Source organism: Molothrus ater, chromosome 14 (genome assembly GCF_012460135.2).
Source record: "Molothrus ater isolate BHLD 08-10-18 breed brown headed cowbird chromosome 14, BPBGC_Mater_1.1, whole genome shotgun sequence".
Lineage (NCBI taxonomy): Eukaryota > Metazoa > Chordata > Aves > Passeriformes > Icteridae > Molothrus > Molothrus ater.
The window spans coordinates 14,102,729-14,119,535 of NC_050491.2; the positions used below are offsets into that span (position 1 = coordinate 14,102,729).

The 16,807-nt window shown below is 52.6% G+C and overlaps 1 protein-coding gene across 1 annotated transcript; it reads left to right on the forward strand.

The window, feature by feature from the left end:
• The first annotated feature begins 5,642 nt into the window (after positions 1-5,642).
• LOC118698691 (uncharacterized) lies at positions 5,643-15,387 on the forward strand. The gene is made up of 2 exons (XM_036402172.2): positions 5,643-5,816; positions 14,182-15,387. The coding sequence occupies exons 1-2, from the start codon at positions 5,812-5,814 to the stop codon at positions 15,104-15,106; spliced, it is 930 nt and encodes a 309-aa protein (XP_036258065.1). The 5' UTR covers positions 5,643-5,811; the 3' UTR covers positions 15,107-15,387.
• Positions 15,388-16,807: the final 1,420 nt, after the last annotated feature.

Sequence of the window (16,807 nt, forward strand, 5' to 3'; positions counted from 1 at the left end):
TTTTCTAGCAAAAAAAAAAAAAAAAGGAATCCTGCCAGAGATCCTGAGTTTTCATAGTTAAAGGTGTATCTTGATCTAAAGACAGGGAACTGGATATTGGGTTTATTCCCTTTTCCTAATTAAATAAGGCCCACAAGGCCTGACGTTTTTGGTGGGAATAATGCTTTCTTTATCACTGCTCTGGGTCAGAGGAGGAGCAGGATCCATAGGCTTGAGTTCCAAAATCCAGGAGCAAACAATAGAGATGCTCATTTATGGACCCTGGAGTGGTGCTGTGAGGCCTGAGTTTGGCTCCCTTTGACTGTTGTCTTCCTTTGAAATCCCAGTCCCCAGAGGATGCTAGAAGTTGCTGTTCCCAGTGCACCAAAGGCATCTCCAAAGGCAGCACCAGGCACAGTGAGAGCCATCTCCTCAGACACTTCAACAATCTGGGATAGCACAAGGATTGCTGGAGCCCTTTTGGGTGTGAAACAGCCACGGCTTTCCAGGAAGCACAGGAAAACTGCTGCTGTGCCAGCAAACCCGTGCACAACATCCACGGCTCCCAGCGTTCACCATTGTTAGGCACTCAGAAGGATTTTTCCCTAAAGAAAACCCCTCAGACCACCATTAGTTCCATTATCAGCCTCTTGTGGTTCCCTCATTTAGGACCCAAACCACTCCAGACACAAGAGATGGAGGTGCCATTTTTTGCTGTATCTATGGGAGTTCAGAGCTTCTGAGCAACTCTCCAAGCCAAATTCCCACACCACGTTGCCAAAAATACTTTGGAGTGTGTCTCGCTGATGTGAAACATTTCTCTGGATTGTTTCCTCCCAACATCTCCATTTTTTGTTGCCAAATGAGGAAGGAACAGAGTCCAGAGACCCACATTTCCTCCCGGGGTTGGAGAGGGGCCACTCTCCAGAAAACACAGATCGGGTTTATCCACGGAGCAGGAGGAGGATCATCCACACCCTAAGAACATTCACCATGGCTGAGACCAAGGGAAGCTGCTCCTGAAATACCATGGGGTAGATGCAAGGGAACACCTGGAGCTGTGTGAGGGCAGGTTCAGGTTGGATTTTAGGAAAAGGTTCTTCCTCCAGAGGATGTTTGGCACTGCCCAGGCTCCCCAGGGAATGGTCACAGCCCCAGTGCTGCCAGAGCTCCAGGCATTTGGACAATGCTCCCAGGGATGCACAGGATGGGGTGTCTGTGCAGGGCCAGCAGCTGGACTGGATGATCCTGGTGGGTTCCTTGCAGCTCAGGGGATTCCATGGCTCTGTGACCCCATGAGCCCTGCTGGGGTGGTTCCAGAGAGCGTCACAGTCCGAAGGCCAGCGCCGTGTGTCCCTCCCTCCCTCGCCTTTCCCAGGCAGTGAACCAGACAGTTGTCCCACTGATTTACCCTGGGATCATCTGCTCCCTGCTTTCTTTCTCTCCCGGTTCTCAGTCAGGCACAACAAGAGTTAATTAATTGCAGGGTGAGGAGAAGCAGGGCAGCTCCTGGCACCCTGTGAGGCACAGGAGCCACTCCTGACTCCCAGGGTGATCCCTGCTGGAAGTGCAGGTCAGGGCTGTGCTGTCCCTGCAGATCTGGGGGTGTGAATCCACATGCCAAGCTGGATTATGTTGTTAAGCAAAGGGCTGGGAGTGCCAGGGAGAGCCAGCCAAGGAGTGGGAAGATGTGAGGGAAGCTTCTCCCAGCTGTCCCCAGTCCTGCATTCCTGTCCCTTGACACACCCTCCCCACATCTGATCCTCAGCATCCACTAAGTTCTGTTCACCTTTCCCTGGGCCAGAGCAGCCCCTCCCCATTTTCTGGCTTGGCTGTGTCCCTGGAATGTGTTTCTGTGTCTCCTGCCATCCTGCAGCCCCTTCCCAGTCTGCCCACTAGAGCTTTTACTGGGACAGTGTGAGGGACACACAGGAAAACAAAGCTCCTGTCCAATGTCACCCACTTTTCCACTCAATTTCACACAGGATTTTTCCCATTCCCTGTGTGTTAAAGTACCTTTTTCCAGAAAATTTCTGGGTCCATTAATTCCAGAGGCAGGATACCAGCCAGTGGGATGAACAACTTCATCCCTGGAGGCTCCATTTGGATTCGCTTTGCCTTGGCAGAGGAAGGCCAACCTCATCTGCCCCCTATTACCCACACCAGAACCATGTGTGAGCTTTTCTTCACTTTAGAGGAGCCAAACAGCCTGGAAAGGGATTTGGAGTTTTATTCATTCACAATATTCTCCCTTCATAATTATCCATGGAATTGCACACCAGGCCTTAAACTGATGTTTAATTTCTCTTCCAAAGGACCTGTAGCACATCTCTGAAATGCAAATCCCTTCAGCTCCTGAAGCTGAAGTTTGGCTGGCCAGTGCCTCCCTTCATCCTCTTGGATCTGAAGTTTTCTTGCTGCTGATGAATCCACCACAATTCCCTGCGAGGGAACTGCTGCTTCCCCTTTGTCCTTGCCAGTGTTTGGGGCTGGGAACAAACCTCCCATGTATTGTAAGCACAGTATCCTGGAATGTAGGGATGATGTCTGAGCAAGATCAGAGCTCTCTCCTGCAGTATCCTGGCATCAGAGGCATTCCCCAGAGCCACTGGGCAATGGCAGGAGCAGCAGGAGCACTGCTGCTCCTTCTCCACCAGGGAACACACCTCCAAAAGAATGTAATTTATGCAGGCTGAGCATTCCTCTGGAAATGGGGCAGTTTAGGTGGCCCCAAAATGTGCCAAAGAATGGGCTGCATCCAGCACTCATCAGCCTTGGTGTCTTCCCAAGGTCCTGCACTTCCTTGGATGTTTTACCTGCTTCACACCCTCCCTTCCTACGAGGACATTGAGCTGGTCCAAGAGACACAGAGTAGTCCAGATCATCCTCTTTGGCAGTGAGAGTTGACAATGGGTGACAATGGTTGAGTTGCTGGAGTTAAAAAAAAATACATTTGTTCTCCCTCCCTGCCCAGGATTGTGAGGGAAAGCAGGAAAGTCCAGAAAATCAGCTGAGAAAAACCCGTTAACAGCAAGATTTGCCAAATAAGTGAGCGCATCCAGTGGCCTGGAAAATGAGCCGGCGAGTGATGGAAGAGCCCTTTCCCAGTTCTGCACACTCAAGGAAACATTTAATACATCTGGAAGGAAAAATCTGCCTTGGCTCCTGCTGCTGGCGTAAATATTTGTGTTCGCAAGTGTTGGCAAATATTTGAGCCATCGATGTTGTTTAACCAAGAGCTTTGTCTCACAGAGTCCCTCTTGCTGCTCAGGCTCCCTTGGAATCACATCAGCCAGTGGAATCCTCCTGGTGTTTATGAAGGATGGGATCAGATCCTTTCCCTTTGTGAATTAAAGACCAGGCAGGAGCTTATGGAGGTGACCAACAAAGGGCGTCGGAAGTGCTGACAAAGGTCATGCCCCGCATCCGATTGCTCCTGGCACGGATTCCTTGGGGAGATGGTGAATTGAGCCTGAGTTTGCAGGCACAGAGCCATGCTGGAGGATTTTCTTTCTTCTACAGCAATTCCTAAGCTTTTATTTGCCATATTCCGTGGAAAGGAACAGAGAAAAGGCAATCTGCCTCCTGCCGTGGCTGTGGTTGTTCAGGTCAGATGTGGTCAGACTTGGTGCCCCTCTGTAAAAAACTCCCTGACAAGAGTTTGGTGCCTCAACAGCTTCTGAGGGAAGAGAAGCAAAGTGCAAGGACAGCAGGAATTGGTAGCCTGGGAATGGAGAACAGGAGCCTTGGCCTCTGGAGCAGGACTGTGACCACAGCTTGGATCTCCCCAGCTCTGGGCATGGAATTATTCCTGTGCTTGGTTTCCATCTTCCTTCAAGGACAAGTTGTGGACTTCCCATTCCTGGAAATGTTCAAAGCCAGGTTGGATGGAGCTTGGAGAAATCTGGGATAGTGGAAGGTGACCTTGTCCATGGGCAGGGGTGGGACTGGATGGGATTTAAGGTCTCTTCCAGCCCAAACCATTCTGGGAATCCCTGATTATGCTCCATAAACACTCCTTGCTAACTCATACATGGACCTTGCTGACATTGCCCTGAAGCTGAGGGAGAGAATTCCCAGCTGTAATCCCAGCTCAGCGGTGGATGGCAATGTCTAAATCCATGACAGCTGTTTCTGCAGTGACTTTGTGACTTGGCTCTGGGACCTGTCCCCCCTGTGCCCACTGTCAGTGACAGCATCACTGAGAAATTGTCCTGCTGACAAACAATTAGCAGGAAAGTCCTAAAAATTGCCAGAGCAGTTTCTCAAGGAGCTTGAGGGGTGCCTTAAAATGCCTTCAAAGCCTTTTGTGCTTCAGCCTGGTTCTAGAGAACACACTAAAGATGTTGAAGTGGTAAAAAGAATTGCAAGCATATCCTGACAGAGCCAAACAAAAATTGCCATTTCAGACAGATGAGAACCAGCACAGGGGAATCCCAGAGGAATAAGTGTGGAGAGAACAGCCCTGAAACCACCCCAGCCTCACCCACTGGTGAGGACCACAGCAAGGGTGACTTTAAAGGACGAGGGTAACTCTAAAGGATGAGGACCACACCTGGATTTTTCAGGCATAGAACATAGAGAGCAATAGAGGAGAACACTCTAGGCTTTTCCAGCTGTTAATTCAGTGGAAGATGTTCCAGCAAAATGCCCTCACTTGCACTTCTGGGTGCTCACCTGACCCAGTGCTGTGCCAGGTAAGGCAGCAGGGCCAGCACAGGAGCTGCTGTCCCCTGTCCTGGCTGGCAGCTCCCTCCCAGTGGCTGCACTGACCTCTGAATAAACAAACCTCTGGAAAGGCCTTTCCTAACCCAGCCAAGTACAAACACAGCCCACATTCCTCTGATTGTAAACTCCCAGTGCAGGACACACTCCTGGGAATGAGCTCGTTGTGTTTTCCCTTTGATTCCAACCTCTTGGGAAGATTAAACAGTGTCATCAGCAGGTTAATGCCCAGTGACCTCCTGGCTCCAAACATTATTGCCTTGCAAACAACCCTGACATTTCCATATTCCTGCCTTGCCCAAGCGTACAGCAGCCATGTTCCAGGTGCTGCACTGGGAGTGTGATGGAAGGAAGGAGTGCAAGGATGGGAAAGGGCTGGGATCCAGCACTAAGGGCTGGGAGAAGCCAGGGAGTTCCCTAAGGGAGATAAAATCCATCATCCTCCAGGGAGCAGATGTCTCCCTCACCTCCTGCTCAGGTTCCTGCTCCCTGGGCAACTTATCCCAAGGCCTGACTGCTCTTCCAGTGAAAACATTTTTCCTAATATCCAATCTGAAGCTCCCCTGTGCGACTTGAGGCCGTTTTCCTTTCTCACTTGGGACACGGCAGAAGCAATCGACCCCACCTTACTACAATCCCCTTCCAGGTGCTTGTAGGGAGCACTGAGGTCACCCTGAAACTGTGAGATCCCCCCAGAGCTCCAGCTCAGGCTGGGACCCCAGAACTAGGCAAATTTGCCTTGTTGTAGGTGTGGGGTCACAGAGAAGGAGCCTTCCCTGAGCGCCCCAAGCACGGTGAGGTTTCTGCAGGAGACAGAGGAGAGCTGGAGCTGTTTGGGCTGGGAGGAGGCTCTGCATCCAGGAAACTCCTCCCGTGGGAGATGAGGGAGACCTGGCCACCCACAGCCCTGGCTTGCCAGGAATCCAGGCTTCCATCTGGCCAAAGCTGTGCCAGAAGTGTCGCTGCCATCGCCACCCCTTTCCCTGCATCTCCCTCCTCCTCTGCGCGCCCTGGAACCAGCTGACTTTTTTCACAACCAGGAAACAATCAAACAACCTCTTGAGCTGCTCCTCCTCCTGCCAGCACGGCCATCTCCCCGAGCAAAGGATGCTGTGAGTATTCCCAAGGCCTGGGGCTGTTCCGTGCTGTTATTCCAGCCTCCCGGTGGGGAAAACCCTCCGGGCTGCAAATACCTGCGTTTCGTTAAGTAAATAATCACACCCGATAAAACATCCAGGCTGTTGGGATGGAGGAGGGGGGAGCAGGAATGCAGGCGTGGGGATGAGGTGCTGGCAGTCCCAGTATGCTCCAGTAGGTAACTGGGAATGCTGGCACCACTGCAGAGGAATTAATGAAAAGCTTTTAGGGGGGGTCTGTGAGGGGGAGTGTTCCATTTGTTCAGAATGAGCAGAGCTGGGAAATGCATCCAGCACAACTCACCCAGCCTCCTTGGGAAAGGTTTGGAAACTGCCTGGCTGTTCCAGGCTCCCAGGGGGCAGAGGAAGAGGAAGGTGGGTGATCCCAGTGGAGGGAGAGGTGTTCCTAAAGCTCTGGGGGACTTTCTGGGTGCTGGCACCTTCAGAAATGCTGTGAAGAGAACCCAGCTCTTGTGGGTTCTCCACTCTGCCCCTTTTCCAGGGCCACTGAGGAAGGTCCTGCTGGAGCCAGGCTTTGATCCCGAGTGTCCTGGCTTGCTGCTGCTCCAACCACGAGCCCCTGGTGCTGCTGCCTCCCTGCAAAGTCCTCTCCAGTTTTTTATGGCTCACCTGTTTGGGAGACTTCACACGTTCAGAACCGAGGCTTTAAAACCTGTGGAGAGAGTGGAGGAAGGGAAAAGGGGAAAGAGGAGTTCAGCCAGGAGTGAAACACTCGGGAGGTGTTGGAGCCTTGGGCTGGGCCTCATCAGGGTTATCCAGGTCCATCCCAGACTATGGAAAGGCAGCTGGGGGCTTTGCCCTTGCCAGGATCAGGGGGAGGGAGGTGTGGGATAACCTGTGGGACCCTTGGGAAGGCCAGGAGGAGTGGGGTGGGATCAGGAAAGGCTCGCGCCAGGTGCAGGTGGGCCTGATGGACAGCTTAGAGCGCGCCTCGGATTGTGAGCTGGAGGTGCAAGCAGGGCTGAGAGGCTCCTGGAGTCATTTCTCAGTCATTTATTCATCTGTAATTGCCTGTCTGCCTGTCTCAGAGCTAATGACTGGCTGGGAAGATTTGCAGTTGGGTTTGCAGGAGGTAATTACATCCCAATCTCGCTGGATGACTGTGCCTCCAATGAAGATAAACTCCTTGGAGTGGGGCTGCACATGGCAGGGATCAGTTGTATTCCAGAGCCCAGGCATGGCAGGGCAGATAAGGAATGTTTGCACTGCTGCTTCTTTATCTGCTGACCTATTAAAAGCTTTTCTGTCTGAAGGGAGTGAGGAGCCACCAAGGGGGTTAATCCCACAGCTCCTCACTCCTGATGGATGAGATTCCAGCCTCCTGGTGAGACTTGATCACTGGCCTGGGGTTTTGTGGGTGCTCCTGCTCCTTTTTTAGGCAGGGCTGGGTTGGTTTTTGAGCTGCATCGAGCTGAGCTGCAGGTCAGACTCCAGCAAAAGGAGTAAAAGGGAAAATCCAGCTGATGCCTGGGACTAAAGCCCTGTCCTGGGGGGACAGGGAAGGGGCTGCAGCAGCAGGACATGGGTGGGTTCAAGGCTGATGTTTGGATAAACCCTTGCTCCTGTTCAGGAGCCCTTTGCTTATTCCAGCGCTGCGCAAGAAGTTTCTCACTGTCCCTGTCCCCTCAGTAAAGTGTCACTCAAGTGCATAATTTGTCACCAGCTTTGTCACCTGAGGACACTTCTGGAACATTGGATGGCCTCATGCAGTCCCGCCCTGCTGTGGGTCCTGGCTGTGCCATGGGGACATCCCAGGGGACAGCAGGAGCCACCTTTGCTCTCCTCAGGCCTCTCCTGGTGTGACTTCAAACCCTGGCCCAGCTCAGAGAACGAGCCAAAGCTCTGAGGATAATTCTGGGACATTGGAGGGCCCTGTGCAGTCCCAGTCCTGCTGCAGGTCCTGGCTGTGCCGTGGGGACATCCTAGGGGAGAGGAGGAGGAACCCTCACCCTCCTCAGGCCTCTCCTGTTGTGTGACTTTAAAGCCCCAGCCCCGCTTGGAGCACGAGCCAAAGCTCTGAGCTCATCCCTGTCCCAGGGAGCTGCTAAACCCCCTCAAATCTTTCTTGTTCAGCAGCACTTCATATAAATCCCGTAATGTGCGGATCACTGCGGCTGCCAGCGGCTCTGGGGCCGGGGGGGATGCTGGGGGATGCTGGGGGGATTATTGCAGTCCCTGCTCCATTCCCAGGGGATCCCGGGAAACCACGGGCTGCCAGCAAACGTCTGCAGGATGGAGGCACGCCGGGACCCCCGGGAATCAGCTGGCAAATGGGATGCACTGGGGGTGGATTAACAACCCATTAGGGCAGAGAATCAGGGCTGCCTTCCTCAAATCCCCCCTGGAATGCCGGGATTCCTGCCTTCCATCCCAGGCTCTGTGCGGGGATCGGCATCGCCTCGCCCGGAACATCAGCGAGGGCTCAGGGCAATGCACAGCCCTTCCCAAAGGGAGGGCAGGGATTTCCTGGGATGAACCCAACAGGTCTGCCCTGTGCTGCAGGTGCTGGGTGTGGATGTGGCCGAAGGAACACTCGGGAACACTCAGGAACACTCAGGAACACTCAGGAATGACTCAAAGCTGCTGCTGGAGGAGCTGCAGCCACGCAGGGAGAGCCTCTGGGCATAATGTCCTGTCTGCTCTTCCCCTTCTCTCAGGAAATCACTGCCCAAGAGGCTTCCAGGAGCAGCATGATCCCAATTCCCCCCTTCCTGCTTTGCTAAGGAGTTCATCCTGGTGGCCAAGGAATGACTTTTAATCTGATTTCTCTCTCTCCAGAAATAATCGTCTGGAACTGGTGACAAAACCAGGCATTTTGTCCCTGAGGGTCACTGGATCCCTGCTGGGATCATGACCTGGTAATTGGAGGTGATTGAGAAATGCATATTCCGAAATGGGGTATTGGAATCATCAGTGGAATCCTTCTTCCCACCAGGGAAAATCAAAAAAATCTGGAAGTTTGTGCTCAAAGTGAGAGATTTCTGGCTGCAGAGGTCACCTTGGGATTCTGGGCTTAAGTCTGGGACAGCCCCATCACATTCCACTCAGTCCCTGGGTTTGCACAGCTCAGGTCCCAAATCCTTTGGGAATTTCATGTGGAGAGTTTTGCAATGGGAAGAACTCCCTGTTGCCACCTGTTTGGATGCAGATTGGTTGCACTTTGAATCCAGTTCAGAATTCCAGGAATGGGTTGTGTTGGGATGGAAAAGAGCAGGAGGAAAAGGGAAAGTGCTGCTGTGATGCCATGGGATGCTCAAAGAGATCCCTGGCATTCAGGCATTGGGATCAGCCCAGCTAGAAGGGATTAAGAAAATAATAATGACATTTTTGCTTCCTGGAAAACAGGGTTTCATCCAAAATAAAACCTTTGCAAAAGGGGAAAAAAATGAAGATAAAAATAGCCTAAAGAATGAGCACAGCAGGAAAATTCCGAGCTGGTCATGGAATGAGCGTCAGCATTCCCTGTTTGTGAGTTCCTCACTCAAATTGGGTTATGTTACAATACTGGAATGAAATAAAGTCGCTACAAAAGTTACTTTTTAAAAGCTCTTTGCATTACTGGTATAAAGCAGAGGCTTCCTGGTGAAACCAAAATCCAAACTCTGGGATCTTTCTGTATCTTTGTGTGTTTGGGAGAATGGCAGCAAGACCAGAAATCCCAGAGAAAGTGGAGATCTTCCTGCCTGAGAAAGCAATGGATATTAGGCCAGTCCATTTCCTTCATTTCTTGAATTATTCCTGTATTTCTCTTATTCTTTGGGCAGGTGAGGCAGTGAGGGAGGCTCCTGCTCCTCACAGCACTGTGGGAATTGAGCTTTAATTCCTCCCTGCCTGCTCCAGCCACACATCCTCCCCCTGGCAAAGCCAGTCCTGAGCCTCACACTAACATAAACCCAGGTCTGCCACTTGAGATTAAACTCAGCTTGGAGATTCTGCCTCCTGTACCCGTGCAAAGCTTCCATTCCAAGGGAGCTGCTCCCTGTGTCAGGATGGGCAGGGAACGGAGAAGAGGCAGAAAATTGAGCTATTTTCTTGTTCTTCTACAAGATTTTATTGCTCTTTTTCACATGATCCTCTTCATTATTTTCTTTTCCCTCGGGGAATGTTGTTCATTTGTTGATGATCTGACCTGGCGAGGGTGAGGATGATCTGTGGGTTTTGGCCTTGCTGACCTGTTCAATGCTGTTGGTGCCTCAGCTCCCACACATCCACAGTGCCCAGTCCCATGGAGGCAGCACAGGGAGCAGGGGGTAGCACAGGAGGCTGTGGGAAGCTTTAATTACCCCAATTGTCCCCAGTGCCTGAGATCCTAATTGCTAATAAATGTTCCTGCTGAGTAGCTTTTATTTTTCCAGGGCGATGGAATAACAGGGAAAATATGTGAAAGTCTCCGGATTTCTAGAGTGTGTTTTTCTTTCATTTATAGTTCCCTAATTATGCTGTCATGGGCTGCTGAAAATTGGACCCCCCTGCCTTCTTCCCTTCCCAAAAATGACCAAATAAACAGAGCAGTGACAACCTAGCTGGGATAAAGGAGAGATGGAAGGGGTAGTTCTGTACCCTACTGCATCCAGCCCCAGAGCTCACAGCTGCTGCCTCTGCCCTGGAAAGCTGGGATCATGGAGCCACACTGGTGATGTGGGCTGTCATTCCCAGCTGGATCTTCAGTGGAGGTGCTCTGGGACAGCCACAGCCTCTTTCCAGAGGGATGTGGATGAGGTGAAGCTCAGGTGGAGGGTGGCAAGCTAGGCTCTCTCCTTCTCCTTCTCTTCTCCTTCTCCTTCTCCTTCTCCTTCTCCTTCTCCTTCTCCTTCTCCTTCTCCTTCTCCTTCTCCTTCTCCTTCTCCTTCTCCTTCTCCTTCTCCTTCTCCTTCTCCTTCTCCTTCTCCTTCTCCTTCTCCTTCTCCTTCTCCTTCTCCTCTCCCTTGTCTTCTTCACTGTCTTCTTCCCTTGCCTTTTCCCTCCTCTCCCCTGATCTCTTTTCTCTTTTCTTCCCTTGCATTTTCCCTCTCCTCTCCTCTCCTCTCCTCTCCTCTCCTCTCCTCTCCTCTCCTCTCCTCTCCTCTCCTCTCCTCTCCTCTCCTCTCCTCTCCTCTCCTCTCCTCTCCTCTCCTCTCCTCTCCTCTCCTCTCCTCTCCTCTCCTCTCCTCTCCTCTCCTCTCCTCTCCTCTCCTCTCCTCTCCTCTCCTCTCCTCTCCTCTCCTCTCCCCTTCCCTCCCCTCTTCCATGTCTTCTTCCCTGGCCTTTTCCCTCCTCTTCCCTGATCCCATCTCTCTCTTCTTCCCTTTCCTTTTCTCTCACCTTTGCTCTCTCTTCCTCCCTCTCCTCCAGGATCCACTCTTGCCATGGAAAAGCACTTCCCCTTCAATCCTGGGGTACTGTCAGCACACCCCGAGCTGCTCTGCACGTTTTAAATAACATTTCACTGAGCTGAGTGTGTGGTACAGAAACCACAAGTGTGAGGATCCCACAGTCCATAAATATAAAGGAGTGTACAGAGAGAGAGGAGACTCCAGAGGGGGAGCACAACCAGCAGTGGGATCACACCTCCAACCCAGTGTATTGCAATCCATGTAAACCACAAAGTGCAAAGGAGGTACCATAAACACAAGGCAGGCAGCACAGAGCTCCAGGAAGCCTTTTCCAGGTTTTGGTGTGCCAGGAGCTGAGGCAGGAGATGGCTTTAGGTCTCCAAAACTCCTGGCTTTTTTTCCCACGTGCAGAAGGCCTGGCACTGGATTGGGTTACTAAAGCATTCCAGTCCTATTCCCACTCACAGAAATCTCTGCTTCCCTGAAAAATTCAAACCACTTCATTTTATTTCTCCTCTTCCCTTCCCCCTCCCCTGTCTGGGCCCTGCCATTGCCCAGGCGGGTTTGTAGCCCATTAACCAAGGTGCTGAGGGTACAGAGGCAAATGCCACAAGGCAAATTCCACCTAAGGAACCAGGATTGATGGTGCCAGGAGCCTCCCAGGGCTCCTGGAGCTCTGCTGTGCTCAGGGCAGGGTGACAGAACCACAACCTGAAGCCATTCAGGGCACACTGTGACACCCCCTGGCACAGGTGCCCAGAGAAGCTGTGGCTGCCACATCCCTGGAGATGTCCAAGGCCAGGCTGGACAGAGCTTGGAGCAACCAGGGATTGTGGAAGCTGCCCCTGCCCATGGCAGGGGTGGGACTGAATGGGAATTAAGATCACTTCCAACCCAAACCACTCCATGATATTCAGGCCCAAACAGTTTCTGCGACCTCATCCCTCTCCTTGCCCTCCACCTCTCCCATTCTCTCCCCTTGTCCTCCACGATCCTCTCTGGGAAGGTGCTGTGCAGATTTTCCTGCAGAGCTATTAAGTTCTTGCAGTTTCCCTGTGGATCCTATTAGCCAAAGAATCTGCTCCTTTTCCAGAGCTCTTTTTTACTCTTTTAAATGAAAACACTTCAAAATATGTCTATGTACACCTTGGCTTGGGGATGGAATTTCAGAGCTGAGGCCGTGCATGTGCATTTCTGCCTCTTTCCATCTCAAACATTGTCTTATATCCACAATGTATGAAAAACCCGTTAGAGAATTGAATTCCCTCAGTGCACGGGGTTCCCTGAGCAGGCTGCAGCTCTTTCCCAGCTCCAGGAGTCTGGGTTCCTGCTGATCCTGCCATCCCTGACATTTCCCCCCAGCCCTGGGTGTGCAGCCCTACCTGGCACTGCTCCTTCCCCAGCTGAGGGGCCAAACACTCTGGGATCCAAAGCATGGATGGATTTGTTTCCATGGCTCCAGCTCAGCCTGCCTGGGGGCTCTCAGGGAGGTTGGATGAGCTCCATGCAGATCCTATCATGTGCCCAGTGCTGAAATCCAGTCTGTAGCCGTCCTCATGGGATCCCAGGATGGTTTGGGTTGGGATGGACCTTAAAGCTCAGCTCATTCCACCCCCTGCCACAGGCAGGGACACCTTCCACTATCCCAGGTTGCCCCAAGCCCTGTCCAGCCTATCTTGGACGCTTCCAGGGATCCAGGGACATCCACACTTCTCTGGAAAACCATTCCAAGGCCTCTCCACCCTCACAGGGCAGAATTCCTTTCCAAGATCCCATCTAACCCTGCCCTGTGGCATTAGGAAGCCGTTCCCTCCTACATCCCTGTGTCATTGCCCCATCTCTCTCCATCCCGAGTCCTTCCTGCCACCCCAGCCCAGGGGTGTCCCCATCCCTCGTGTCCCCTCTCCTTGGACGGGGCTGTGCCTGCAGGCTGCCTGCTGCCGCCTGTCCCCGGCAGAAAGCTCAGCCTGTGGTGCCTCACAAAGCTCCCTTTGAGCCCCGAGTGCCGGCGGGGGGAGGCTCTTGTGCCTGCGGCTGGCGAGTGCCTGCAGAAGGACTTTGTGAGAGGCACCGGCAGTGCCAGGAATCTCATTACAGCCCCTGACTGGCGGCCGGGCGAGGATGGCCCCAAACAGGCACCCAGACACCGCGGGATCGGAGCTGAGGGGCTGCAGAATCCCAAACATGTCCAGTCAGGATCCCACTCCCAGGCTTTGTGCAGGATGGGAGAGCAGGGCAGGAGCTGAGCCAAGAGAGCCCAGCTCATCCCTAACACTCCCTCCGTCTCTCCGTCTTGATTGAAGGAATTTCCACCCTGCCAAGCGCTGGAGCGTGGAATTGCTCCTCCTCAGCCTGGCTGGGCTCACTAAGGGTTAATGTCGGGGCCAGGCAGAGAATCCATCTCCATTTCAATGCTTCGTTAAGAGTTTTGTGGTGAAACAAAGCAAAGCCATCCAAGTTTGGTGACAATTTTCCCACAGTCATCCGCGGCTCTGATTCATTTTCAGCCCCAGATTGGAGTGGTAATAGCCCGACCACAGAACATTTCCTGGGGATTAATCACGGCTGGGAAAGGGCTGCAGCTCCGAACTGCGCTCCAGGTGCCCCCAGATCGTCCTTCTGTGTCAGGAATTAGCGGCTGCTGAGGTCACCCCCGCTCTGCCGCTCTCTGGTGCAATTACAACCCAATTCCTGCTAATTACCAGCAGGTTCAGACATCAAGGTGCCGAGAGCTCGCAGCAAAGCCCGGCTCCTGCCCTGTCATTCCCGGCCAGCTGCTGCTTCCAGGGCATTGGCAGGCATGGAGATCCACGGGGAACCTCTGAGGTGCTTCCCTGTGGTCCCTCTCTTTGTGCCTTGTGGCACCTGGGCTCTCAGGTGATGGATGGATGGATGGATGGATGGATGGATGGATGGATGGATGGATGGATGGATGGATGGATCACACTTCTTTCCTCCCAAAGCCTGCAGAACATCCTCAGGATTCACACACCCCACTTTCCTTCCAGGGTCGGAGTCAAGCCTGGAAAAGCAAATCCCAGGACGTCATTCAAACAAAAGCCTTTTATCCATGCACAACCAAGAAATTCCTGTTTGGAGGCGGCATGGGAAGGGCTGGCTCCAAGGGTGGCTCCTGGTCACCGTGCTGGATGTGGGGCCCCATTTTCCACCATTTCTCCAGGGAATATTCAGGGGAAATATTCATCCAGGTCCATCCAGTTCCTAATGGGAAAAGCAGACTCTGGCACAGGAGCTGCCCATCACTCCTGGGAGCTGTGGGACCCCTCGCTGGGCACTGCAGCCACGTCCCCACCCGGGGATGCTCGAGGTCATGGGGAAGGGACAGGTTCTCCACTCCACCTTTTCTGCCTCCAGCTGCCTGAACGGGAAAAATATCCCTGGAAAGGGACCCCACAGGGTGATCCTGAGCTATTTCAGACTCGTTTTAGAAACACAAATGCCAGGGGGAAAAGAGAATTTGTGCCTGTCCCAGCTGAGCACCAGCATGGCACAAGCACCAGCACCAGCAACGGCACTGGCATTGGTACCAGAACAAGCACCAGAATCAACATCAGAACCAGAACCACCACCAGCACCACCAGCAGGTCCAGCACCAGCACCAGAACCAACTCCAGCATCAGAAGCAGCTCCAGCACCAGCTGCAGAACCAGCCCCAGCCCCAGCCCTGCTCCGTGGCCACAGCTGGCTCTGGATGTAGGTGCCACTGCTGTCCCCATTCCCCTGCCACCTGTCTGCCACTGGCTGCTAGGTGCAGCCAGGTTTCCAAGCCTGCCTCTGCCAAGGAGCTGGAGAAGGGGGAGCCAGCACATCCCCCCTTCCCAGCCTCCAGCCCTGCCTGCGCTCTGTGGCTGCACAGAGAGGAGGTTTTGGGCTCCAATCGCTGTTTGCTGCCGTGTTTTGTACAATAATTAAGCACCTGCCTTTTGAAGGCCCCTTCTCATTGCTGGGAACATTCCCCAGTGCTGTGTCCCTCTATAATTTCCTCGGGCAGTGCTGCCTCCCATCATCCTTCCCATTTCCACGGCATCGAAGCACACGGGTACCTGCATCCACCTCTTGTGCCGGAGCTTTGAAGTTGAAATTCCATCTCCCTGCATGATCAAATCTTTGATTTCTGATTAAAGCTGTCAAAGAAACAGTTTCCTGCCTGCTGAAAATTCAGATTTCAAATGAATAAAAAGACAAAATCTGCATTGGGCTAAAACATAAAAATACCTTTTCCATGGAGCTAAGAAAGGAAAACAGCGTCAGCACAGGTTGGTCCCAGCGTTTTATCTTGGCTGCAGCCTTTGCTTTCCCTCCTTCCACTTCTTTTGTTATGATTGGCATATTTTTGGAAATATGAGCCTGTGTTAAGTGAGAAGACAAGGAAATTTTCACTTTTGGAGCAGCAAAACAAAATCTTCCTGAAAAAAATGTATAGGCAGGTGTGGGTTTTTTTTTCTTTCCCCCCAACTTTTGGAACTGAAATTGTCCCATCAAAACCTGTCCTAAGGAATGAGTGAGGATATAAATAAATAAATGTTCCTGGTTTGATCAGGCACGAACAAGAATGATTATTAAATTCACAGATAACATCCCATGCCCTGGGATCTCCCTGATGGACACCTCGGCAGACGCTCCCCTCCCGCCTGGCACATCCTTCCCAGCACAAACAATGGGCCCAAAAAGGAAAGAGGGAAAAGGCCAAACTCAAAGACATCCAGCTGGGAGCTTAAATGAGAGGCCTAGATGGAAAAAATAGCCCTTTTCCATGACATGGAATGTGTTCCTTCATCAGGAGGCTGCACACATGTGGGAAGTGAATGTGTGGATGAGGGAAGTGCTTGGATAACAGACCCTGCTGTGCCAGGGAGGTCTGGATTGGGAAGGTTGGGGGATCCAGTGCTGGGATTTTATGGATTGTTGCTTCCCATGTCTCAAATCTCTGCTGTGGGAGGAGCTAGCCCAGGCAGGAATGTTTGCAGCCAGCCCTGGTATGGGAAGGAGGAGGGTGAATCCAAGGATTTGAGGGATAAGTGCTTCTCAGGGGAGTCAAGGGGGGATTTTCCATGCCTGGCACAGGCAGCTGTGGCAGTTATGGGGTGGGGATGGGTGGCAGTGCTGGGTCTGTGAGCAGAGGGGCTGCCACTGCTCCCTCAGGACATTCTGCTGTCCCCTCACTGTCCTGGGTCACAGGGACCGCCTGGCAAAGCCATTCCTCTGTCCCCTGCAGCCACCAGGATTGAGGAGGGGGAGGAAAGCAAAGGAAAATCCAAAGGCATCCAGGTCTGGGGGTTGAAGTGGGTAAGAAATCATCTCCCTCTCTTTGGGTACAGAACTGGGACACAAACCCTTTCTCCAGTCTTTGGGAACAGAACTGGCAGACAAATCCTTTACCCAAATCTTTGGGAATAGAATTAGCAGAAAAATCCCTTTCTCCAGTCTTTGGGTGTAAAGTTGCGGGACAAACCCCTCCTCCAGCCTTTGGGAGCGGAATCAGGGCACAAACCCCTTCCCCACCCTTGGCACCCTCCCCACAACCCTGTCCCCACCAGGCTCCATGGCCCAGGTGCCCAGGGGGCTGCGTTCCCAACTCCTGGGTTTAATCTCCACATTTATGGGCCATGTGCA